Raw genomic sequence first — 24,701 nt, forward strand, 5'->3', positions numbered from 1 at the left:
CAAAGTGAAGGAATACTCTCCATTTAATCATCCATAAATTGCATTGAGAAGCTTCTTCAGGCAATTGCAGAAATCTATTACAGCATTTAGGAAAAACATCTCCCAAAATATGATTTGGAGAAGTTGTATAACAAGTACGGTATATAGGCACAGTATTTGACAATGATATGAGAATAAATGAATCAATCAGCAGACTGTCTCTGCTCATCCCATGAAATCTACCAGTGGTGCATATGGATATTTCAAGTCCCCCTAATGAAATAGTGTCATCTATTAGGATTTGGAAAGTTTGTCTTCTATGTTACAACATCACCCTATAGAATTTCATTCCCATCAGATTTTGATTACCCCAACTCTGAAATGACTTTTAATTTGAGTCTGTTGGGATTTGGCCTTAATCAACCTCTACTGCGAAGGATTTTTAAAATATTTTTAGCCGGGTATAAGCTCCCCAGAGTTACTATTTAAATAAATAGTAAATAAATATGGACATTTAAGTCTTATTATCTTTTCCCCCTAAGATAGGGGACATGAGGACTTTATCTAGTAAATTTCATCTCTTGGGGTTCTTGTATATTTTAAATTTTAATTTTTAGAAATTTAGAAAATCAAATTATTTTTCCCCATGTAGAGACTGCAATGGAAGTTACCTATATTTACATTTAGTGCACAGGCAGAATATAAATATGACCTCATAAGTTAAAACAGCAAAAAAAGTTTTAAAAAGACATTTTCAAATTTGGTATCTTAAAAGATAAACATGGGACCCAACTAAATCTCCCCAGGAAAAGAATTCCCCAGCCATGCTAGTAAGTTGCATTACACCATTAATAGTCTACCCTGACTTTAAGACTGCAGCATGTTTAAATGGATCTCTTTATTATTTCAGCCTAAGCACTGTCAGTGCAGCATGTTAATCCTGTGTTAAATACATGTAAATGTAATTGCTGACAGCAAAGAATTTCCTTTATAGAAATAGTTTAACCTTCAAAGGTTTTTCAGTTCAAAATTATTTGATCAGATGTTTGTAATATATCTGTTTTATACTGCTAAAGGGGATTCTTTTATGAACTGAAGTTTTGTTGTTCTATTTTTGTAGTTTAAACTGGAGTTCAAATTATTATTTGCCACCATTCTGACAGCACAGTCCAGTTCAAATAATACAAGAACTATTGAGCAGGCACTTTGCTGAGCAGACAGGATAATGCAATAAATAGGATGATACAAGCACAGGAACAGATTGAGGATTTTTAATATATTAGCTCCGTTTTATACTGAAAAATGATTAAAAATACTGCTTTACGTTTCTTCATAATCATGACTGATTTTCCTGATTCCTTTTACACCTTCTAAATTTACAGTATAATAGCAAAAATGCTGGGGCAAATGAGGCGCAAAAATAATTCTTAATATTCGGAGCTCACTTTTACTATACAGTGTTTCTCCACCAGTCAGTGCTTGGTTTACAGTACGACACACCATCAATCTCATCAACAGCTGGTTAGACCAAGTTATTCCCAGTGCTGGAACAACAGTCCTGGCTGAGCAGCTGAAACACAAAGCCTGCAATTACAAAATATTCTACTCAAGAAGATTTCTGTTGGGTAGAAGTGTGGTTGGTCACAGCCTCACTCATCACAGTTACTGTTTCAATGAAGCAGATATCCATCTAAAATCAGGTGTTTTCACCTTGTGTTTGGGGCTAGCCACAGAATCCAATAACAATTCTTACATCATTCCAACTCAAAATGAGTTATTATAGGTAGGGTGAGAAGAACCCAGTATCAATAGAATAGAAATAGAATAGAATAGAATAAATAGAATAGAATAGAATAGAATAGAATAGAATAGAATAGAACAGAACAGAATAGAATTCTTTATTGGCCAAGTGTGATTGGACGCACAAGGAATTTGTCTTTGGTGCAAATGCTCTCAGTGTACATAAAATATACATTCGTCAAGAGTCAAGAATCATAAGGTACAACACATGCACACTATTGCACACATACAACATATATGAGATATATATGTTTAGATCTCTTTCTCTCACTTTGTATGTATGTGTGGGCGTGCATGGGTGCATACATGTGTGCTTACTGAATTTTTTTCCACTCACCTTTGAGTATTCCAAACAGCATTTTCCCTCTCATTCATTGTATCAGTTACCTAGATTATGCAAAAGAAACAGAAAGAAATGTACATTCAATGCTTTGTCAGCATGTAGTAACAGGAAAGAAAAATAGTTTTACTTCAAATAAAATACTTTGGCTAAACCAGTTAATTAACCAATCTTAATTCTGGTGAAACACAGAATTTTACTTGCAAACATTCCATTCTTAACTGTGAATTTCATTTAAGTGATTAAATCAAGGTCCAGTCAAATAGTAAAAACCAGTTAGAGGCATATAACTCTCCTGAAATTAGTGAGATGTTGCTTAGGCCAAGCAAACTGCAATCTTACCTGATTAATGCATATTATGGGGGTCTGGAACCTGCAGCTTAATCTGTGAAGTTTTGCCCCAAATCTCTGTAAATATTTAGCTTTTGAGAGAGAATCTGTAGCACTGAATTCACATCTGAACAAGGCAGCAATGGAGTCAATAATGATTAGCCGCACCATTCCTCTTGAGAGTAGCAAGCTAAGTCTCTTAGTAATGCATTCATGGAAAGTGTCCTATAATAAGAAGGAAATACAACAGGATGTCTGTCAAGAACAGCACAGTTGTAAAAAAAAAATCTGTGCTCCAGTGGATGCACAGTAATTACTACAATAGCTAGAGTAATCCTTATTCCAAGCTTTTGTATTTGTTTGCAATGCAGCAAACAGCAAATTGTATACTCAATCCATCAGAGCTTTACTGAGTCAGGAAGCTGAGTGAGAATTACAGCAACGTTGCAAATCTATGCACATTATTTTGAGATTAAGCCCCAATTAAACCCACTGAATGTATAATAGGATTACATTAAGATTTTTACAGCAGGATTATCGGTATGGCTCCTCACTCTAAAACAATCTCTTGCAAGAATAAATATCCTTTTTCCATGCTTGTAAATATGATTATTCAAAGCTTCTTTCTGCCAAAGTGTACAAGCATTTCCTAACCAGGGATGTTTTTTCCAGGGTTTCAGATAGGGGTCAATCCCCTGGACATGGGTCCTGCCTAATGTCACCATCAGCACTGAAATAAGTACCAACAGAAAAGGATTAACTGTGGTCAGCACAAATTGATTTAAGTCTCCTAAAAGAAATTACCCCACTCCAAACTGAAATATATCCTACTAACTGCAGAGCTCTGCTGCATTACTACCACTGCAACCCACAAGCCATTTATAAGCTGGTATAGAATGAATCTGTTTTTCTCTGCACAACTTTTATTGTATGTTCCTGATGGAGCATCAAACTGGGAAGCAAGGAATATAGCTGACAATCATTCCAGTGAACAATGAAATGCAAGAGAAATATACTGGAAATCAAGTTCTTATCAATACATTAATGCATTCATTTACCCTTCTGGCTACTGTTCTAGTAAGCTGAAACAGCCTCCTTCCCCAATGACCCATTCCCTATTCATATTTAGGAAGGTGGCTAAAATGGAGTTACTCAAAAGCACTTTTAATGTTTACATGTTGTCACTGGGAGATACTATGTCAATATCATAATGGGTAAATTAAGACATTACCCTGTGATTTTTATCCTGTACTTTATCTGTTTTATACTATACAGTGCCAGGAATCTATATGGAGTATTAATATACTGTTCAAAAAAATAAAAGGAACACAAAAATAAGACATCCTAGATGTGAATGAATGAAATATTCTCATTAAATACCTGGTTCATTACATAGTTGAATGTGCTGACAACAAAATCACACAAAAATTATCAATGGAAATCAAATTTAGCAACCCATGGAGGTCTGGATTTGGAGTTACACTCAAAATTCAAGTGGAAAACAACACTACAGGCTGATCCAACTTTGATGTAATGTCCTTAAAACAAGTCAAAATGAGGCTCAATAGCGTGTGTGGCCTCCACTGCCTGTACGTGCCTCCCTACAACGCCTGGGCATGCTCTTGAGGTGGCGGATGGTCTCCTGAGGGATCTCCTCCCACACCTGGACTAAAGCATCCCGCAACTCCTGGGCAGTCTGTGGTGCAAAGTGGCATTGGTGGATGGGGCGAGACATGATGTCCTAGATGTGCTCAATTGGATTCAGGTCTGGGGAACGGGCGGGCCAGTCCATAGCATCAATGCCTTCGTCTTCCAGCCACATGAGGTCTTGCATTGTTGTGCATTAGGAGGAACACAGGGCCACCCGCACCAGCATATGGTTTCACAAGGGGTCTGAGGATCTCATCTCGGTACCTAACGGCAGTCAGGCTACCTCTGGAGAGCACATAGAGGGCTGTGCGGCCCCCTAAAGAAATGTCACCCCACACCATTACTGACCCACTGCCAAACCAGTCATGCTGGAGGATGTTGCAGGCAGCAGAACATTCTCCATGGCGTCTCCAGACCCTGTCACCTCTGTCCCATGTGCTCAGTGTGAACCTGCTTTCATCTGTGAAGAGCACAGGGCGCCAGTGGCGAATTTGCCAATCTTGGTGTTCTCTGGCAAATGCCAAACATCTTGCACGGTGTTGGGCTGTAAGCACAACCCCCACCTGTGGACATCGGGCCCTCATACCACCCTCATGGAGTCTGTTTCTGACCGTTTGAGCAGCCACATGCACATTTGTAGCCCGCTGGAGGTCAGTTTGCAGGGCTCTGGCAGTGCTCCTTCTGTCCCTCCTTGCACAAAGGTGGAGATAGCGGTCCTATGCTGGGTTGTTGCCCTCCTACAGCCTCCTCCACGTCTCCTAATGTACTGGCCTGTCTCCTGGTAGCGCCTCCATGCTCTGGACACTATGCTGACAGACACAGCAAACCTTCTTGCCACAGCTCGCATTGATGTGCCATCCTGGATGAGCTGCACTACCTGAGACACTTGTGTGGGTTGTAGACTCCATCTCATGCTACCACTAGAGTGAAAGCACCGCCAGCATTCAAAAGTGACCAAACCATCAGCCAGGAAGCATAGGAACTGAGAAGTGGTCTGTGGTCACCACCTGCAGAACCACTCCTTTATTGGGGATGTCTTGCTAACTGCCTATGCTTTCCACCTGTTGTCTATTCCATTTGCACAACAGCATGTGAAATTGATTGTCAATCAGTGTTGCTATCTAAGTGGGCAGTTTGATTTCACAGAAGTGTGATTGACTTGGAGTTACATTGTGTTGTTTAAGTGTTCCCTTTATTTTTTTGAGCAGTGTACATCAAGTAACTGAAAGTTTGACCAAAAAAGCTGGTTTAAAAAGGCACATTTACAAAGGCTGATGTCTAGTCAAAAAGCTTCAGGAAACACTAAAGATTGTATTGTTCACTGACCTTGTATTTGTAATAAACACCTAACTTTAAAAAAAAAACATGGCCTTTTCATTTTTTCCCAGCTTTGTAGCAGCAGTGGCCATAAGAGGAATTCCTATTTTCTTCTGTTTAATCAAGTAATGTGTTCCATGTGCACACACACATTTTCTCACCAGGGACTAATCAGGATATGTACATCTGCACTGCCCATCTCTGTTTGTGTCAGATGTCTAATTAGGATAGACACATGAGAGCTGCCTCTGTATACAAATTTCTGTTCTTCCTTCATATTGTATCTGTTTGGCTTTCAATATGTGTGTGCATCAAAAAGCATAGGCCAAGTGGCAAACATGCTGCCCTGGGTAATGTGATGAAGAGAGAAGGGAGGGGTTTAGAATAGAGGAGTGGTGGCATGCTGAACCATTGCTCATCCGCCCCTCCCAAATTCTTTGCAGCCCATGGGCATTTTCTAAATCAATATTTTTTTTTCTTATTTTTTTTCAGTTTCTCCTACCTCCTACATCAAATATGGTTGCATTATGTTCTGTTTGAGAGAATTATTTTGCTGACAGACGGATAGCCATCATTTTGAGCCCTTTTAGGAAATGACTTTCTAATATGCCATTGGGTTGGAACGAACAAAAGGAAAGCATTTGACCTACATTTTTCTCTTGGGCATTCCACTTTTGTTTTCCTTTCCTTAAAATTTTTTTAAAACAATCTTAGGCAAAAGGTATCCTATGAAATTCCAGTGTATTTTCTCACAAAGGAAACACTGAATATGCCAGGGGAAAAACAAGCAACTGATTAAGTCAGATCAATTTCTCTTCAAAATCAGTGCAATGCAATGCAATGCCTAGTTGAAAAGATTTTCTACGCCTGCAGCATAGTAATCAAATGCCGAACAATTCCCCTCTCTGCCAATTTTGAAACAGCAAATGAAGTCTCTTCCCTGTCCTTGATTCCCTTCCTATCTCACTTACTTTGTCCTTGTTGAGGGCAGTGATGCTGTACCCTTGTCTCCAGAGTACAAGTTTCTGGAGGCCTGCAGACTGGTTTGATCACAGTCCCTGAGTTTTACTGCTGCCCACCATTTAATGGACAAACTGTTCTAACATCAGAGGTATACTGGAGAACAAAATGCAAGTTACTGTAACATTAATCAATGAGGCAGACTATAATTCTGCATTCTATGCCCAAAATTAAAATTCAAGGCAGTAATAACATTTAAGACAATATATATATATATATAAATAGGCAGCCAATGATTCTGTGACTTGAGATTTATTATTGATGGATTAAAATTTGCTTTTATTCAAACTGATTCTTTTAGTTTTCTCTTGATAGCAAGATGTACAAGATGGGTTGTGCAGGAAACCTGAAACAAAGTTCTTTAAAAATGTTTATAATTCAGATGACTTAGTGCCAAAAAAGTAGGCATATAACAGCACTACTCTAGCTTCTGAGCGTCTTTCAACTTTGCATAGTTTCATAGCTCTGAGAACAAAAAGCGTACCCTTTTATTATAAAATAGAAGAAAAATGAAAATTCTTTTCAGAAGTTCTGTACATCTTTTTTGCAGTACTGAAGTTCAAACGTGACTTGTTGAATGTGTTCTATAAGTTAAGGTCTTTTTAATGAGACCATTTTTAATGTTTTGCATGGTTTAACTAATGGATGTTCTATATGCGTTATTTGTAGTCTTATAGCTTCATATTGAGAAAATTTGGGGGGAAGGAAGGCTAACTGTATATATTTTGTAAAAACAAACAAACCTTTTTTTCTGTAGAGATTTGCTGAGAAATGGCATTTATGGAAACGATACTATAAAATTGATGTTAAGTGTGAGTAATTGTTATTTTGATTTACAAAATGCATATTCTACATTGGAATGTAGCATCACAGCTCTTTTTCAGCTGCATAGATTGAATCTAACCTTTTGAAGCACTGACAGACAGATAATATACTCACCAGGTCTGCCGCATGTTCAACAAATATTCTGTTTCCAAATTTTATCTTCTGCATCACCTCAGATGGAACATCACTCCTCAATTTTGGCAGCTGCTCAATCAGTTGCTGCAGACGTTTATTAGGAAAAACATCTTCTGTGCAAATGTAAACTGCACCTAAAACAAAGGCCAAGCCATCTGAAATTACTGGCTTCTCTTTGTGGCAATCAGCTGGAAAACACACACACACACACACACACAGGGTCTACCCCTACAGGCCTAAAATGCAAGCTACTTAATGCAAAAAGCCTTGCAAACAAAATGCCTGAATTCCTCCTGCTTCTAAATGCAGCCCTATTCGACCTTATTTTTGTCTGCGAGACGTAGTTGAATGCATCCTTTCTAGACTCCTTATTACAGTAATAACCTCAATTTGCCTCTTATTAATTGGCCCCTAAACAAATGTACAACTGAACCTATACATGCAACCCTGTACAATGCTGTTATGACTGGGGCTGGAGCATTTGATAACGAACAACACTAGGCTCAACAATTGCTTAGATCTCATTTTCTGCAATAGCTTAAACTCAATTTATGGCCTATAAGTTAAAGAACCTTTTTCCAACAGTGATCACAGTATGATTGATTTTTGTCTCAACTTGTGTCCTTGCAAAGAGGGTCATAATGATGTGACTCCAAATTATAATTTTAAAAAAGCCAATTATGATCTCATAGCTGCCAACCTCACATCTCTTGATTGGCACCTTTTGTTCACAGGTTGTAATACTGCAGAAGACCATTATAAACTTTTTTGCTCTAAGTTAATAGAGTCATTAATCTATACATACCAAAAATAACCCCTAAAGAAAAAACAACAAACTACCCATAACAATAAGAAAGTTACAATCCCCCCCCAAAATCTGTTTGCCGAGAAAACAAAACTGTCTATGTTAGCTAATGTTAAAAACCGCTACAAAGCCTTATGCTGCCAGATAAAGGCAAAATGTACCAATGACCATTGCAAACTGGAGGAAGAGTTATTAAACTCGAAATCCACCCGAGCCTTCTATAATTTTGTAAACACCAAATTTAAAGACTTGAAAACTATCCCACCCCTAAAAGGGCCTAATGGGGAAGACTGTAACGATAAAGCTGTTAAGGCCAACTTCTTCAATGCGTTCTTCAGCTCAGTCTGATAGCAATGACTGATAGTAATGACTTATTGATAGCAATGACTGCTGTCCCCCCATTTCCTAGTCGTACCATAACAAATTGTAACAATTTACTACATATTGATTTTACAGTAGGTAACATTGAAATGGCACTACGTAACCTAAAGCCATCTTTATCTATTGGCCCTGATGGATTATGTGCCTATTTTTTGAAAAAGCTTGCCACTGCCCTAGCTGAGCCTCTATGCACAATCTATGAGGTATCTTTCAGAACCAGCTCCTTGCACAACTTATGGTCGTTAGCCACGGTCATACCTATTTTTAAAAAGGGAGACCCTAGTCTAATAGAAAATTACAGACCAATCTCACTGTGTTGTGTCACCTGTAAAGTCATGGAATCAATTATAAACTAATCCACCATGCTTCACTTAGAAACAAACAAGCAGTTTGGTTTCAGGAAACAAACAAGTTTGGTTTCAGGAAAAATTTGTCCTGTAATCTGCAACTCCTACACTGCAGAAATATTTGGATCGCACATCTTGACCAGGGTAAAACAATAGTCGCAATTTACATAGACTTCTGCAAAGCCTCTGATGCAGTGGTGTACGACAAACTACTGTTGAAACTAAGTTCTTACAGCATCTACAGATTCCTGCACAATGGATAGCTGCGTTCCTGTCAAACAGGCAACAAATAGTCAAAATAGGAAGGGCCCTATCAAATCTGGCACCAGTTAACAGTTGTGCCCCCCCCCCCAAGGCAGTGTTTTAGGACCCACACTTTCTGCTTTACATCAATGACCTATGCAATCTATATCAAAGCAGCTGTGTCCTCTTCGCTGATGACATAAAATTATTTAACACCACCGACAATGCTACTGCCCTGTAAAGCGACCTTGCCTATGTGTCAGAATGGTCACGTAATTGGCAACTTCAAATTTCAACTAATAAATGCTCTGTCCTACATTGGCAATAAAAATCAGAACACCAAATACAAGTTGGGCGGAAACGATCTCGTAGATGACCCTCACCCTATCAAGCACTTAGGAGTACTCATCTCAAACCTAATTTTGCTAAGCTTATTCTTCAGTAACATTGAATTGCTAACTAGGGCATGAAAAACCTTTGCCAGACCAATTCTTGAATACAGCTCATTTGCCTGGAACCCACACTGTATATCGGACATTAATATAATTGAGCGAGTTCAGAGATATTTCTTGAGAAGAGTACTCCACTCTTCTACTCACAATAAAATTCCCTATGTCTCCAGGCTTGAAATTTTGGGCTTGGACAATCTGGAACTGCACCACCTGCGGTCCGATCTAAGCATCGTACACAAAATTGTCTGCTACGTCTTGCCTGTCAATGACTTCTTCAGTTTCAACCACAACAATACACGGGTACACAATTGATACAAACTCAAGGTAAACCGCTTCAAACTCGATTGCAGAAAACACGACTTCAGCAACAGACTGGTCAACACCTGGAATGCTCTACCCAGCTCCATTGTTACAGCCTCAAACCCTCACAGCTTCAATCTCAAACTGTCTACCGTGGACCTCACCCCATTCTTAAGAGCTCCTTAAAGGGGGTGTGTATAAGCGCATCAGCATGCCTACCGTCCCTGTCTTACTGTCTCCATTTATATGCTGGGAAGGGATAATAATTTCCTTTTTTAAAAAAAATATTTTATATGGCAACCCATTTTATAACTGCACCTGTGGGTGGCTAACAAAATAAAAACAATAAAAGCAGAGTAATACTAATAGAAAAACCCTGCTCAAAAACATTAAAAACATTAAAAGAGCATATTCCTTACCAGATTCTAGTCCACCATATCTGTATGGATACTGCACAGAAAGACAGAGCTGCAAAGCAATCTGAGTCTTCCCAGCAGAGCTTTCACCAGCAATTTCAGTAATTCCTGTATTGGGAATTCCACCTCGGAGTAAGCCATCTAGAACTGCGCAGCCCAGACTCAGCTTCTGGCCTTGGGAAGTGCTGGGGGCTTGGTTTTGAAATAGTTGGAGTGCTAAAACAATTTGACAGTAGATTTACTTAATACACTTGTATGTCACTTTCAATGTAATTATCTCAAAATGGTTCAAAAAATAAATGCATGGAGGCTCTTAATCAGCTGATTCAGAAATCCTCAGCAAGCATTCAGTAAGACATCCAGCAAAAGCACAATGTTCCATTTCGGCAGCAGGAAAAGAATAAAAGAGAGTCTCAAAATTAGAGAAGAAAAAAGGTACCTTGTTACCATTTTATGACATAAACACATCAAATTTTACAGCAAGTTAAAGGATTCAATTAGATTTAATAAAAAAATCTGGAAGATCAAATCCCACTATACCTTCAATTTATAGGTTTATAGTAGTTTAATATTTTTTAAAATTGATTGTTTAGAAAAAAGCTAGTTGAAGACTTACCTGTAAAAACAGTGTTTTTTCTCAAAGTACTAGAAATTGTTCTTAGTAGATATTGTACATCTGTCTTGGATAGCTTTGTTAACCTTTGCAAATCTGATCCCGAAAGATGGAAAATGTCTTTAATTGATGTTATATTTGCTGAAATAAGAAAATTGATTCTATAACCAACATAGATTTATTTATTTTATTTGAAAAGTGGTAATATTACAGGGCATAGACATGTTATTACTTTATTATCTTGTTCTGGAATCCTGTATCATATACCTTAGAATGGCCTATTCAACTCAATGCAACTTACTTTTAAGTAGACATGAATAGCATAGCACCATTAATATAGAGATTTGTTTTTATGCAAGTACTTTTTTCTAAAGCAAAACTGTGAAACTATAATTGTTCACTGTTGCTCAACTATGCAGAACATCCCTTATCACTGGCATTCATTCATTCATTCATTCATTCATTCATTCTTCATACTTCTAAACATTAAGTGGGGTTCCTAGTACCTGTAGTTCAGCAATGAGAACAAGGCTAAAAAAATCCCATCAATGATCAGCTATAGACACACTCACAGATGTTTATTCAGAAGTGAGTCCAACATGGAAAAATTTCAAATTGTGACCTTAGTTTCTTTTCAGATCTGGATATACCCAATCTCATCACAATCAGCATTTACCCACTTGCAACTGTAGTCTATACAATCCCTTAATCAAATGCAGCAAGACAGTTTTCTTACACAATCAATATATAAAAATGGTAGACGGGTGGCATATAATATGAAAACAAGGATTTGTAGAGTTAATGTACCTTTTTTAATAGCTGCAATCACTCTAGGGTTCATGTCAAACTTATCCCAGTCCATTTCTTCACAAATGCAGAGCCACACAATATTAAGTAACATAGAGGAAGAAAACCGAGTAAGACATAGCTTTAAAAAGATGCTAACAGAAAGATTTGAAATAGCTTTTCACATCAGCCTTGCTCCTATATCTCAGTATTATTTTTCCAAGTTTTCTTTGATGCTTTTATGTTATTAGTGCTATATACTGACTTGCAATTCCTAGGCTCCTTGGCTTGTTTTAGTTATTTTCAGGTTATGTAGCATGTGAAAAAAATATCAGGGGTGAAGTTCAAACGTAAACTGCATAAGACAATGACACTTAGGTGGAAAAATATAAGGACATATGAGATTGGCCAAGACATATTGAATGTTGTGAAAGTAGATGCAACTGCTATTTTACAATCATCCCACGAATAAGGAGCTTCCCTCCTCTATTCTTCTGGAAATCAAACAGCCTAGCCTGTTAGACGTCGAGTAGGACATCCATGGGAAGAAAACGAATGAAGCTTTTATCATGAAAGTGAACCAAAAAATGATGATAGTTGAATGAAAAAAAGCTTCCACCCCTATACGTAAAAGTAAAGAAATTTTAATAAATGAAAAAAATAATTATTGAACTTAACTCTTTTACTTCTTCATAGAATCTTTATTTGCCTTATAGTCCCAAGTCAAGCACATATGTGATTATAGACTCAAAACTGCAAACCAACTTGAAAAAAAATGCCAATTTTGAAAGCTAAACAGAGTTCTCAAAAACGGACAGTCGGACAAAAGTCCCCCCAACTCAAACTCCACCGAGAAAAGCCTATGAAGGCAGAGACGCTTTTAAATTATTTCCTACCTTCAATGAACGACCCTAAACCTTAGAGAAGAGAAAGGCGCTAATATGAATCAAACCGCGGAAAGCATGGGCCAATCACAGAATGATGGAAAGAGTTAATAACCAATCAGAAAGCTTCGCTCGTCATCAAGATCTTAAACTTCGCTGTCCAGGTAAAAGGCGCATGCGGCGTTATTGTCTAGTCTGCGCGCACGCGTGCGAGGCTCCTCTCTCTTTCTCCCTTCTTCACTTTCCTATTTGGCCTGACATGCCTTGAAGGGGATTGGCTGAGAAGTATATATCAACGGGGGAGAGGAGGAGTCGGCCCACCATTGTAATGTTGAAAACAACAGCTCTGTCCCCCACCCCGAAGAGAGAAACGTTTCTCAACGTTTCATTGGCCCGGAGAGACGTCTACCTTTAGTGAATCCGTTGGCGATTGGATAGCTGTGGCGGGACGGTGGCTTCGGATTGGGTGGCTGGGGTGGATCGATGGTTTGGGCGCGTCGCCGTGTGGCGGCGGCTGTGGTACGAGGTCTGAGGTGAAAATGTCGGGGCGCCAGGCCCCTGAAGGCAAAAAGTTGATTCGCTCCCCTAGTGGGCTTCGAATGGTCCCCGAAAGCCGGGCTGCGCAGAGCCCTTTCGGATTGGAAGAGCCGCCGTGGGTGCCGGATAAGGAGGTAACGGTGGTAGGGCGGCTCAAATCTGGACCTTTATTCAGTGTTATCTCCTCCCTCCCTCTAGTCTCTGCCGCCCTCCGCCAAAGCCTGTCCTTTCGGTCCCTAGTCGTGTGGAGACTGTTGGACCGTGGAACAGCAGGCCTTCGCGGAACTTCAGGGGTGCTCTCCGCCTCATCTCCCCACCCCACCCCCTTTTTTTTTTTACCTTCAGGTCTATTCCTCTCGCGGGAGCTCCCCCCACCACCACGTGCTGGAATGAAAGTCCCGCTGCGACGCTTAGAGCTCGCCCTGGATTCAGGCGTTGGATCGATTCTTTGAACGTACTTGCCTTAAAATCACCCTCCAAAGTAGAACATCAGAACAGTTTGCTTAAGAACGGGGCTAGCACTGGATGTGCTGTTCTTCGGTCCGCCAGCAGGGGGTGTCTTGAGTAGAAAACAATGGTGGCTGAATTAGAGGGGTCCTAATGTATTACCAGTGCTTTGATTGGAAGCGACCCGAAATTGGTTGTAACATGGCTATATAAAAGCTTTAAAGAAATAAAATAGTGACGGTCTGTTGGAAATATTGGAGATAATTGAAAGAATGGTCTTAGAAAAATAAGGTTTACTTTCAATAATGGCTGATTTAAGTATATGTTTTGTGAAAGAAACGATTTATTTATTTATTTATTTGATTTGCCAATTGTTTACAAGATAATAAGTATAAGTGTATACATGGTTGTGAATACATGAAATGGGTACATATAAGAAAAATAAAAGAAGAATAAGAGAAACAATAGGACAGGGCCGGTAGGCACGTTGGTGCGCTTTATGCACGCCCCCTACAGACCTCTTAGGAAAGGGGTGAGGTCAATAGTAGACAGTCTAAGGTTAAAGTTTTTGGGGTTTGGGGAAGAAACTACAGAGTCGGGTAGAGTATTCCAGAGATTGACCACTCTATTGCTGAATTGGGCGAGGGATTTGAAGGGAGAAGTATTCTGCTCATTTATGGATTTCACATTCATGGAAACATTAAGAAAACTGATCACATAGCTAAAGAGACCTGGGAAACAAATAATGGCTTGGGAAGAAAAACCGGAGGTGATGGTAGCAGCTGCAGGATCTTAAGAGGCAGAAATGGCAGTCACTGTTTCAGACTTACTACTACTGAAACAAAAAAGAAAGATGTAAATGTGCTCAGTAGAGCAGTGGTTCTACCAGACACCAGAATTGACAACAGACACATACATCATTATATGTCTAAATCATTCTTTGCAAATGCTAGGTAACACAACAATAAAAAATAAACAAGTCCTTAACTAAATGTGTTCTACTTATTTTATCAAATACTGGAAAATCATGAATTATCAAAAAGTTTCAACAACATTGCAAACAATACCAGTTCTAGAATATTTGTTAAATGATGTCAGAAATAGATATTTGTCTAGAAAGTAGGTTGAAGCCTGTTGGGGCTTAGCATGTTGTCCAAGAACAATAGGATAAAGTACGTTTCACAGCAGCCCAACATATTTTATGTTCCATGAATCATGAAAAATATTGGCAGTATATACTGTCCTTATGTGCATGAAGAAAACTTTGTGATTGAGACTCTTGCAAAATACAAGTCTTCAGAACAACATATGTGAAGGATAAGGTTTCTGTTTCTTCAGAGCTACCCCCCCTTTCCCCATATAACATATTTTTATGTTATTTTTAGGCCCAATATAAATTGGTGTTTTTTATCCTTTTAAGTAAAATGATATTTCAAGCACTGTCTGGAAAATATGTAGTATAAAGGTGAAGAAAATCAAGTGGACAGGAATCGGTTGTTAAAAGTTCATTAGAAGAAATGGTAACATTGGAGATTGATTTCAAGCAGTTTTAAATCTGGGGTTTAGATGTGATTTCAGAAAGTAGTCCTTAGCTTGGTCATGCTAATTGGGCTTGAATCTGAACTACAGATGATCTTTTATTTTTATTTTAGAAAAATATGGTACAGAAAGAGGCTTACTCACGTAAACCAATGAGGCTCTTTAGAATTGTGTCACATAATATGCCATGTATTTTTTTAATCTTTGACTGAAACAAACTTTAATATCTTTGTATTATTATTTTATAGTGTCCTAGATGTATGCAGTGCAATACAAAGTTTGACTTCATAACCAGAAAGGTAAAGAGTTTGGATGCAAGTTTATTATAGAACCGTGATGGTGAACCTATGGCATGCATGCCAGAAATGCCAGAGCCATTTCTGCTGGCACGTGAGCCGTTGCCCAGAACAGATCCACTGCGCATGCATGCATTTCTCCTGCCAGCCAGTTGATTGTTGAGTATCTGCTGCACATGCGCAGGGGCAGGGCACATGAGGGAGTGTCATGCGCATATGTGCAGAGGCACGCAGTGTGCACAGGGTTGTTGCGCATGCATTGCATTATGGGTGCAGGCATTCCTCTGAAAGCAATAAAATGTCCTTGCCATAGTCAGTCACTATTGAGTAGAATGTTCTGCATACCATCAAATGTGTTATAACTATAACATTTAGGATAGGGGTCGTTTATGTTGAAAAAAATTAGTGTTTGTACTGAACATACTTAATAGTGAAACAAAATTTTCTTTGTTTTTTCAATCTTTTTGGAATTGCATTGTGAACACTTTAAAAAAATTCAGTAGATGCATTTATTTATTTTTCTTCTATAGCTGCATATCTCAACTAGCAACTTTGGGCAGCTTAATGATTCTAAAAATATAAAAACAATTAAAACATTTAAACATATTTAAAACAATAGAAACATCCAAAATAAATATATACAGCACCCAAGATAATTAGACAATTCACAGGAAATCAAAAAAAATGGGGCCCTTAACATATTCAGAGTTTCAGGCTGAGGTTCAGCTGGATGGCATCTTCAAAATGTGTAACATTTGTTTTTAAGTATAACCAAAGCCAGAATTACAAATCTCGTTATACATGATTATTGTACGCTACATATGCAATAATAAATACTTTCACAAATCTGTCTCTCTCTTTTTTACATTGTTATCCTTGAGGCAATTATGGCTCCTTCTCTAATTAATTTTTTTTTAGTCAGGCCATGCAGGCAATACTCATTACAGTTGAAAACTACATATTGTGCACATGCTTTTTGATGCTACAGATTTGCTGTGTTTACATTAATTCATGTTGTATTTAATTTTGATTTCTTGAATAAACCAGCTGACTAGGTTATACTTATGTTTAACATACTGTATATATAATACATATATAATATGATTATATAAATTATGTATGTAATTATATGCTTCACAATTTCTCAAATAATGTATTGATTTCTTGTGTAGTAACTTCATTGAGTTTTTGATAGGCAATTAGGATAGCATTTTTTTTTTTTCAGAACTGTAGATATAAGGATGCAGTACTGCATAGGGCTGCCAGAATAAAAATCTGGATGACCATTAGATGGCACAATAGCTCTACTACTATCTAGCATTCATTCAGATTATTGCAATCCTGATCTGGTGGCCCAAATATTTCTCATTACAAAAGATGCTTGTTTAACAAACATAATTTGGATATATTTCAGATAGTGAAGGAAATATTCGGCTTGATCAAATGTCATTTTCACATGGTATGTGAAGCTGTGGATAGCTTAACCATGGACTATTGAAAAAATCCACAGTTGTCTAATTCATAGGGTATATTAAACCTTATATTAGTAGAATTTGTACAATTCTTTAAGGATAATACATAATTTGTTTGCAGCTTTGTATGTTATATGAATACTTCCTGAATTTATTTGTTTTCCTTCCTTCCTTCCTTCCTTCCTTCCTTCCTTCCTTCCTTCCTTCCTTCCTCCCCCTCCCCCTCTACCTCAGTTTTGTGATATGGAGATTACAAAATGTATTAAGCGCTGTTTGTATTCTCTAAATATGTAACTCAGGTACTTAAGCATTAATTCTGGTTTGCTGATAGTTATTTATACTTATTATATTTCTACAGCACCAATGTCACCTAAATTACTCTGGACATTTGGTACTTGAAGCTTGCTGAGTGTGCTTGATTTTTTAGAACATGGAAATGAAAACTCTGCACTTTGTACTCTGCACTTTCATGGACCGATTGCTAGACTTCTATGGAAACAAAAGTAGTACAATGTGATCTGCAAAGACAGCTTTCTCTAGGACATGGGAGTTCAGACTTAATTCAGACATTTTTCTCAATTTGTTTTTGCTTTTGCAAATATTTTGGTTTTTTTTAATCTGGCATATCAGAATTTTATCCTCTTTATATTCCTTGTATTTCTGCTGCAATATTTATTTCTCTTCTACCTGATAGAATTTGCCATAGAGCAGAATCAAATATTTTAAACTTAATGATCCAATTTTGGTTAATCTCTCTCTCTTTCTCCTCTATTCCAGCATCACTGCAGGAGATGTGGAAAGTGCTTTTGTGATAAATGCTGCAGCAAGAAAGTGCCTCTGCCTCGTATGTACTTTGTTGATCCTGTACGCCAGTGTGCTGAATGTGCTCTCATTTCTCAGAAAGAAATGGAGTTCTATGACAGGCAACTCAAAGTGCTTATGAATGGTGAGTATTGAATATAGATTCTTATTTGACTAGCTAAGAGACAATAAGGATTTGTTTGGGGTGATACACTTAATAATAGTAATAAATACACAACATAAAACAGGATTGTGAAATTTAATCAAAAAATTACACTTGGCCATTAGGTGGTATATTGAGGGAAGTAATGGATAGTAGAAGGCAGAAACTATCTGATTTTGTTAATTTTGGGTAAAATCAGTACATGTTTAGTCATTATATATTAATTTTCCCTTTAGTTATTACACTTCAGTAACAATATTTGAAGGTCTGTGGGGAATGTACTAAATGTTTTGGGTCTGCAAAAGTGCTTCAGCTTGGGTTTTTCTGGTATAAGTACATCTTTGGATTCCAGAATAAAAAATGGTAAACCTCTGTCTCATAATAGGAATAATCTGGATATGCCCAATTTTTCTTTTTCCAGTTAATAACAAAAATTCTGGAAAAGGTTAATAAACCTTAACTCTTTATAGTAAGATTGAGAATTGCACTTTTAAATTTGTTTTAATTATATTGTATTTTTAACAATGTATCTTTAATTCTTTTTCTTCCCTTCTTTTTCTTTTTCTTCCTGGAATTTTGAGGTGCTACATTCTTTGTAACTCCAGGGACATCAGAAAAAACAGAAATGATGGTTTGTCGACTTTCCAACAACCAGAGGTAAGAAATGTGTTGTGTTTGCTAGTAGGAATTGAATCAGTTGAAATCTTTTTCTGAAAAATATTATATTTGCTACATATTTTGTTTCAACATTTTGAAGAATTACCTATCCAGCATCTCAGCTGTCATTTCCGAAGTGTTATCCGAACAATATTGCTATGACTTGCTCTTAGCAGAAAATTGATACTTTTTCAGTTTCCATTTTTGAAGGTTTTGGCTATGGTTGTATGTATTATTTTTTGTTTTTCTTATAATTAATAAGTAGTCTAGTGTACCTTATTAATGTTTTGGTATTGATGATTGTATAAGTATGATCTTATTGGAGGAATACATTTTAATATTTCAGAAAGATAGCTAATGACCAATATTTTTCAACTCATATCAACAAGAGATTAATCTTCTTTAGTGAGTTAGGAAAATTGCTACCTTTCGTTCATTATTTTATAAAGGTTTAAGGAGGTAATTGTTTTGACACCTGGTAATTTGTTTATATTGTAAGTATAGAAGTGTTGACAGAATCTAGGAGGAAGTTTCCTTGGGAAGGCTTTTCCCATATTAGAAACACTTTTAAACATTTCATTTGAGAGTGAATAGTCTTTGGAAACTGTTTTAGTACATTACTGGGTTTTTTTTAAACAATAAAAACACTTTAAACTATTGTGAAGTGATACAACAAAGCATAGGTACTACGAATAATGAGTAAATAAACTTTTAACAAATGTAATGTCTTGTAATTATACAATAATTGATTGTTTTTTACAATAATTAATTGTAATTATAAATGATTGTTTTATTTTCTAGTATGGATCTTAGTGATGTAATTGTAATAATTGTAAGAATCACTAATATACATGAAATGAACACCTTTCTTTGTAGGTATCTATTTTTGGATGGAGAAAGCCATTATGAAATAGAAATTTCACATATCTCCACGGTCCAAATTCTTACTGAAGGATTTACTCCTGGAGGTAATTTGTTATTGAGCATAAATAGTAACTAGAAACCTGTAGCTAAAATCACTGGATTTTACCCTTCATAGTTTAAGCCTTCCAGATTGTAGTGTTTCTATGACTGAAACCATAATTTACAGAATTCCTCTATCTGTATTCCAGGCCAGACAACACAATACACTGCATATCTCTTCCCTGCCTGATTCCTTCTTATTAGCTGTACATATTTCCTTTTACTTCCTTATTGTTTCTCTTTAATTTCTTTGCCATTTTTAAATTTTGCCTTTCAAATGTCTACCTATTTTATCCAGCTTTCTTTACCTAGTGTATTTCTTGTCAAATCTTCCTAGAATTAATAATTAACTTCTTGGGGTATTTTCTTAGATTGCTTCTTAATGGCAAGCATATTTGTCTCTGAGTTTTCTCTCCTTTTTTTCTGGGATACATATCTGAAATACAGGGTAAAAATCAGGATGGTGTAGTAATTAAGCTGCTGCACCAGGCTTACACAGTACTTCTTCAAATATGTCTCAGCATCAGTGGTGGTATTCAAAAACTTTTACTACTGGGTCTGTGGGCGTGGCTTGGTGGGCATGGCCATGTGACTGGGTGGGCATGGCTTTTTTTTTTGCAGTCCCCACCCATTTTTGGGAGCTTCTTAGCCACAGAGGAGCCTCGGGGGTGTGTGTTTTTGCTCCCCTAAGGCTTCTCTGGGGCTCAAGAAGAAAAGGAACAGAGCATGGGAGGGGCACGCAGCACTCCTCCAAGCTCATTATTTTCAGGAAGCTTGGGGGCTCCCTAAAGCTTCTCTGAGAAGCCTCGGGGGAACAGAGCATTTTGCACTCCTCCAAGCTCTATTTTGGGAGCTTTGAAGCCTCAGAAAAATGGAGGGGGGCATTTTGCTCCCAAGGCTCCTCCTGGGGCCTCCAAGCTCCTCCCTTTTTTGCCTTTCTGGGCCTCAGCAAGGGGAATCCCGGCACAGCTGATCTTATCTACAGCTGATTATCAGGAGGGGGAAAAAAAGAAATAAATACCTTAGGTGAATGTCAGGCAGGCAGGGTGAGCGAACATCGGGTTGGAGGGCGACCGGGGGGGGGGGGCATGGCCAGCCAGAACTTAACTACCGGTTCGGCAACCCACACCAAATTCTTGCTACCGGTTTGCCCGATCTGTTGCGAACCAGCTGAATATTACCACTGCTTAGCATAAGTTATTTGGGTATCCTGGAGCCGGTCACTCTCTGTTAGCCCAACCTGACACACCAGATGATTGTTGTGGAGGAAAAAATGGGAAAAAAAAGATTTGTGAACCTCTGTAGAAAATGTATGTACAAATCAAATAAATTAGTAAAAAATGGGAACTGACTGCCTTTCTTCAGGAAACATTTTAGTATTATGAAGGAGGGGTGGTGGTTATTTAGTTCAGAAACATCCAGTCTGAGAATTTTATGATATCATGAACTTACAATTGTTAACACAATAGTGACCAATTACAGGGCCACACAGTACACATAGTCTGTAGGACATTTTTTCTTAATGTGATTGCTTAGACACCTCTTTTAATTCAATTTAGAATGTTTGTAGCTTTTGCACTTTCAGATTAATATAATGCTTACATATGCTAATGAACAAGTTTTTCTGTGTAATTAAGTATAATTATTATATGCATAGATCACATTTGTGCACAATGAAAGTATTGTGAATAAATATATTAACTGTCAGATACTTCTTGATCGCTATCATAGTGGAGCTTGCAAATATTTATTTCTTAACCACCCATCTCTCTCAGAGAGTGGCTCTGGGCGGCATACAATATAATGAATAAAATTAAAAAAATCAGAATTAAGATTAAAAACTTTTAAAATTATTTAAAAATTATAAAATTTCAGAAAAATTCCGAGATGGGGAGCAGTTGTTAATACAGGTGGGGGAAGTTCTCAAGGGGCCAGCCGTCTGCATAAATGTGTGGACCTCTGTGTCCCCCATGTAAGACTGGATAGCTAAATTTTGATCCCTTTCGGGAAGGCCAAGAGATAGGGGTTTTTACTCACCTCTGAAGGCAAGGTGTTCCACAGTATAGGGCAGCAATAGAGAAGGCTCTCCTACTATACCCTGCCAGTCAAAATTCTTTGACTGACAGATTCTACAGTATACTTTCCATGAATGAGTGCGATGGGCTGATATAATGGGATGCTGCCATGTAGAGTTTTATAGTTGATGATCAGCACCAAGAATAACTTTTGTGGAGCAAAAGTGGTATATGTGCCCTTTTTTGGACACCCAGTATGGCTCGCTCAGCCGCATTCTGCACTGTTGAAGCTTCCAGATTCTTTTCAAAGGTAGCCCCACGCAGAATGGGTTACAATAGTCCAATTGGGAGATGACCAAAGCATGAGTGACTGAATGGAGGGCCTCCCTCCCCAGGAAGGGGCATAACTGGTGCACAATGCAGCAGGAGCGGTGAGTCCAATAGGTTCCCCAAGTTACATACCTGGACTCTCTGAGATAGTGCAACCTCATGCAAGACCAAAGATGATAAACTCCTGGATACAGAGGGGTCCACATACAGCCATCCCTTCTTATCAGGGTTCAGTTGAAGTCTGTTCCTCATCCAAACCCCCACAGCCTCCAGGCAACACAAAAGAACATCCACTAAGTCACCCACTTTACCTGAGCATCATCATCATATTGGTAATATCTGTCTAAAAGAACCTCAAGCCGAAAAACAAAATGACTACCTTACCTTTATGAAGTATAGCTTTTCATAAAAGCATTTTAGAATTTTGTTGTATTTCTTAGATTTTGTTTCTGATTCTACTTCAGAAATCTTTATTGTTTGAAACAAAATGCAATTTTTATTTACCTGAAGTGAGCTTGCTTATAATAGGTATGAGACTTTAAAGTTCCAATTTACTACTGTTTCTTTATACTTTTATGGAACTAAACATTTATTTTAGGTAATAGCTTCTGCCACAGATGTAAGCATGTAATTAGGACTTGTTTCTCACTTCATTAAGCTAGCAAAAAAGATTGATAGTGGCTGTATTTGCAATATGTCACAAACTTACAAGAATTCCACAAGAAACTCAGTCATTGTTTCATTCCAAACCTTATTTTTAATGTCTAATTATATTTTTTCAAAAAAAAATTACAGGATATTTGCAATATAAAAGAGAAAAATACTGGCTTGATAATAGAAGTAAATATTAATTCAAAATAAACTCAAATAAAACAAGAAACATGATTGGGAGTGTTGTGCAAATCAGATATTCTGAATTATTTTTGGAATGTCTAGAAATTATTTTTAGCTGGTATTAACAACAGGATAACTTCCTAAAGATGTGACTGGTAATTAAACAAATCAGTATATAAAACCTGTTGTTTTCAACTACTTAGAATCCTTGAGAGTCTGGTAATATAATAATTGTTTGTAGAATATAATTTAACAATATTTCTATTTTGTACATTTTAAAGTAATATGGAACTGAATTATGAACAAATATTAAGCCAACCCTTTATTAAAGCACATTGTTTTAAGAAAATTTTGGATTGCAAGTAGCTCATTTTTTATTTTTCTTTAACATTGTGTTAGCCACAAAAGTAACTATTATATAAGAATTAAAAAAAAAAAAGAATTATTTCATTAATGCCAGTTCTGAAAAATACAAGATTTTGCTGACTTTATAAACCATTAAAGCTAGATCACATTAATAAAAATGTGATTGTGAGAATTCAGGAAAAAAAGAATAAAATTTGAGACCAATGTTTCAAGTATTCTGTTACTGGATTAGATTGCATTCATATCCATTTCTTGTCTGTAGCTTTCTGTATATTTTCCTAAATGATTGGTCCTATCTGTTCAGTTTTTATGGCTATAAATTGAATCTTCATTTTAAACTTCTGTATTTCTTTTTATTAACATTTCTCTTCATTGCTTGCCTGCTTCCTTGATGTAGAAAACGACATTCATACTTATACCTGCCTCTTGGAAAGTGAACACATTATGGAAGGTCAGCACTGGAACTCATTACTCCTAAGCATGCTTTTTGTATTATTTCTTCAGTATGTGAGGCCTGGCGCAGATACAGTTTTTTTGTGGGAATGTTTCCTTAATGGCTGAACTTTAGATCCATTCACGACAAACCATCTCAGTGGCCAATTAGCATTCCCCAGGCTACATGTAGCCACTGTTCCTTTTTTTCCTCTTTGTCTGACAGCTAGGCTTGGACTATAAAACATTAAACATTTAAACATTAAAAGAAGTTGTGTTAGACTGAAATATTAACGGTAAAATATAATATCTTGGTATGTTTTTATTGGAATAGGTCAGAGGTGCTTTGCTTTTCTCCAAAATTATGTGTGTATTTACTTATCTGGGTCAAGTTTCATGAATGAAACTGCCAGAGGTTTTTTGTAAGTAGGGGTTGAGTGGTTTGTGTTTAAGTGAGAAAAAGATATGTGATCATTTCATAATTCCAGATGAGATGGGGAAAGGCTTATAAAAAGGAAAAGTCTTTCACTGGATAAATACTATAAATCCAACAGGAGATGGTTTCAACTTTGCCCCCTCCCCTAGCAGAGATGTGAAATTATTTTGGCCAAGGACCTGACTTGATGTTGGAAGTTATATTTGATATACATTTAAAGTAAGTTTAAAATGATACAATGTGGGAAAGATGTAAGTAATACATTGCTTAGCACAGCCGCAAACAGCTGTAAACCCTATCTTTCTATAGAATTGCACATGACAAATCTGAGGAAATACTTTTGGTTATGACCTAACTCTGGAAGTGGCAGAACTCACTATTGTTTCTGGTTGCTTCATTATCTTTCCTGATTCATATGTCACATTGAGAAACATTTAATACCACTCTGTTTGCAACTCTATAGTCATCTATGGTCACTTCCTCTGCATGCATCACTCCGAGAATGGAGTTGGGTAGGTGATAGCTTTGAACAGATGAATTAAAAAGACAGTTTTTAGGCAGTGGCCACAATTAATTACCCAAGGCAAAGGATTCGTTCTGCCTTACCAAAAGATTAGTCTGATTACATCAGTTTGAACACTGTGTATAAGGTGGTGTAGGAGTTGATTTGTATATTTAGCCTTTTTAGTATCTACATTAAATTTAAAATGTAACATAGCTTCATACTGTTTGAATAATTGGAGTGTGCTGCAACTATTCAGATTCTGTTTCAAAGGATGATTCATATTTC

The 24,701-nt window shown here is 37.2% G+C and overlaps 2 protein-coding genes and 1 long non-coding RNA gene across 6 annotated transcripts in view; 1 reads left to right on the plus strand and 2 right to left on the minus strand.

Annotated features, from left to right (window-relative positions):
* Nucleotides 1-13,704, minus strand: XRCC3 (X-ray repair cross complementing 3). 3 transcript variants are annotated; one of them, XM_087952235.1, is made up of 8 exons: nt 13,619-13,704; nt 11,761-11,817; nt 10,957-11,094; nt 10,344-10,556; nt 7,376-7,530; nt 2,462-2,674; nt 2,117-2,166; nt 1-1,549 (listed from the first exon to the last, which is right to left on the minus strand). In XM_087952235.1, the coding sequence occupies exons 2-8, from the start codon at nt 11,813-11,815 to the stop codon at nt 1,300-1,302; spliced, it is 1,074 nt and encodes a 357-aa protein (XP_087808361.1). In that variant the 5' UTR covers nt 11,816-11,817; nt 13,619-13,704; the 3' UTR covers nt 1-1,299. The 3 variants fall into 3 exon arrangements, with proteins under 3 accessions (XP_087808361.1, XP_087808360.1, XP_026525879.1); XM_087952234.1 differs by lacking the exon at nt 13,619-13,704 and adding an exon at nt 13,033-13,475; XM_026670094.2 differs by lacking the exon at nt 13,619-13,704 and adding an exon at nt 12,636-12,800.
* LOC113413660 (uncharacterized) overlaps nt 1-24,701 on the minus strand; it is a 301,334-nt gene that overhangs the window by 188,691 nt on the left and 87,942 nt on the right. The gene's annotated exons all lie outside the window — the stretch shown is intronic.
* The window catches only part of ZFYVE21 (zinc finger FYVE-type containing 21), a 15,956-nt gene continuing 4,342 nt past the window's right edge, over nt 13,088-24,701 (plus strand). Inside the window, exons 1-6 of one of the 2 annotated variants that reach the window (XM_026670102.2) lie at nt 13,088-13,294; nt 15,395-15,445; nt 17,692-17,860; nt 18,460-18,535; nt 19,412-19,503; nt 23,441-23,494. In XM_026670102.2, the coding sequence (XP_026525887.1) occupies nt 13,163-13,294; nt 15,395-15,445; nt 17,692-17,860; nt 18,460-18,535; nt 19,412-19,503; nt 23,441-23,494 (574 nt within the window). In that variant the 5' untranslated portion in view covers nt 13,088-13,162. The remainder of the gene's footprint in view (nt 13,295-15,394; nt 15,446-17,691; nt 17,861-18,459; nt 18,536-19,411; nt 19,504-23,440; nt 23,495-24,701) is intronic. The other variant, XM_026670104.2, reaches the window with a different exon arrangement.

Source organism: Notechis scutatus, chromosome 1 (genome assembly GCF_049901735.1).
Source record: "Notechis scutatus isolate UNSWTSFEM ecotype Mainland chromosome 1, rNotScu1.2, whole genome shotgun sequence".
Classification (NCBI taxonomy): Eukaryota; Metazoa; Chordata; class Lepidosauria; order Squamata; family Elapidae; genus Notechis; species Notechis scutatus.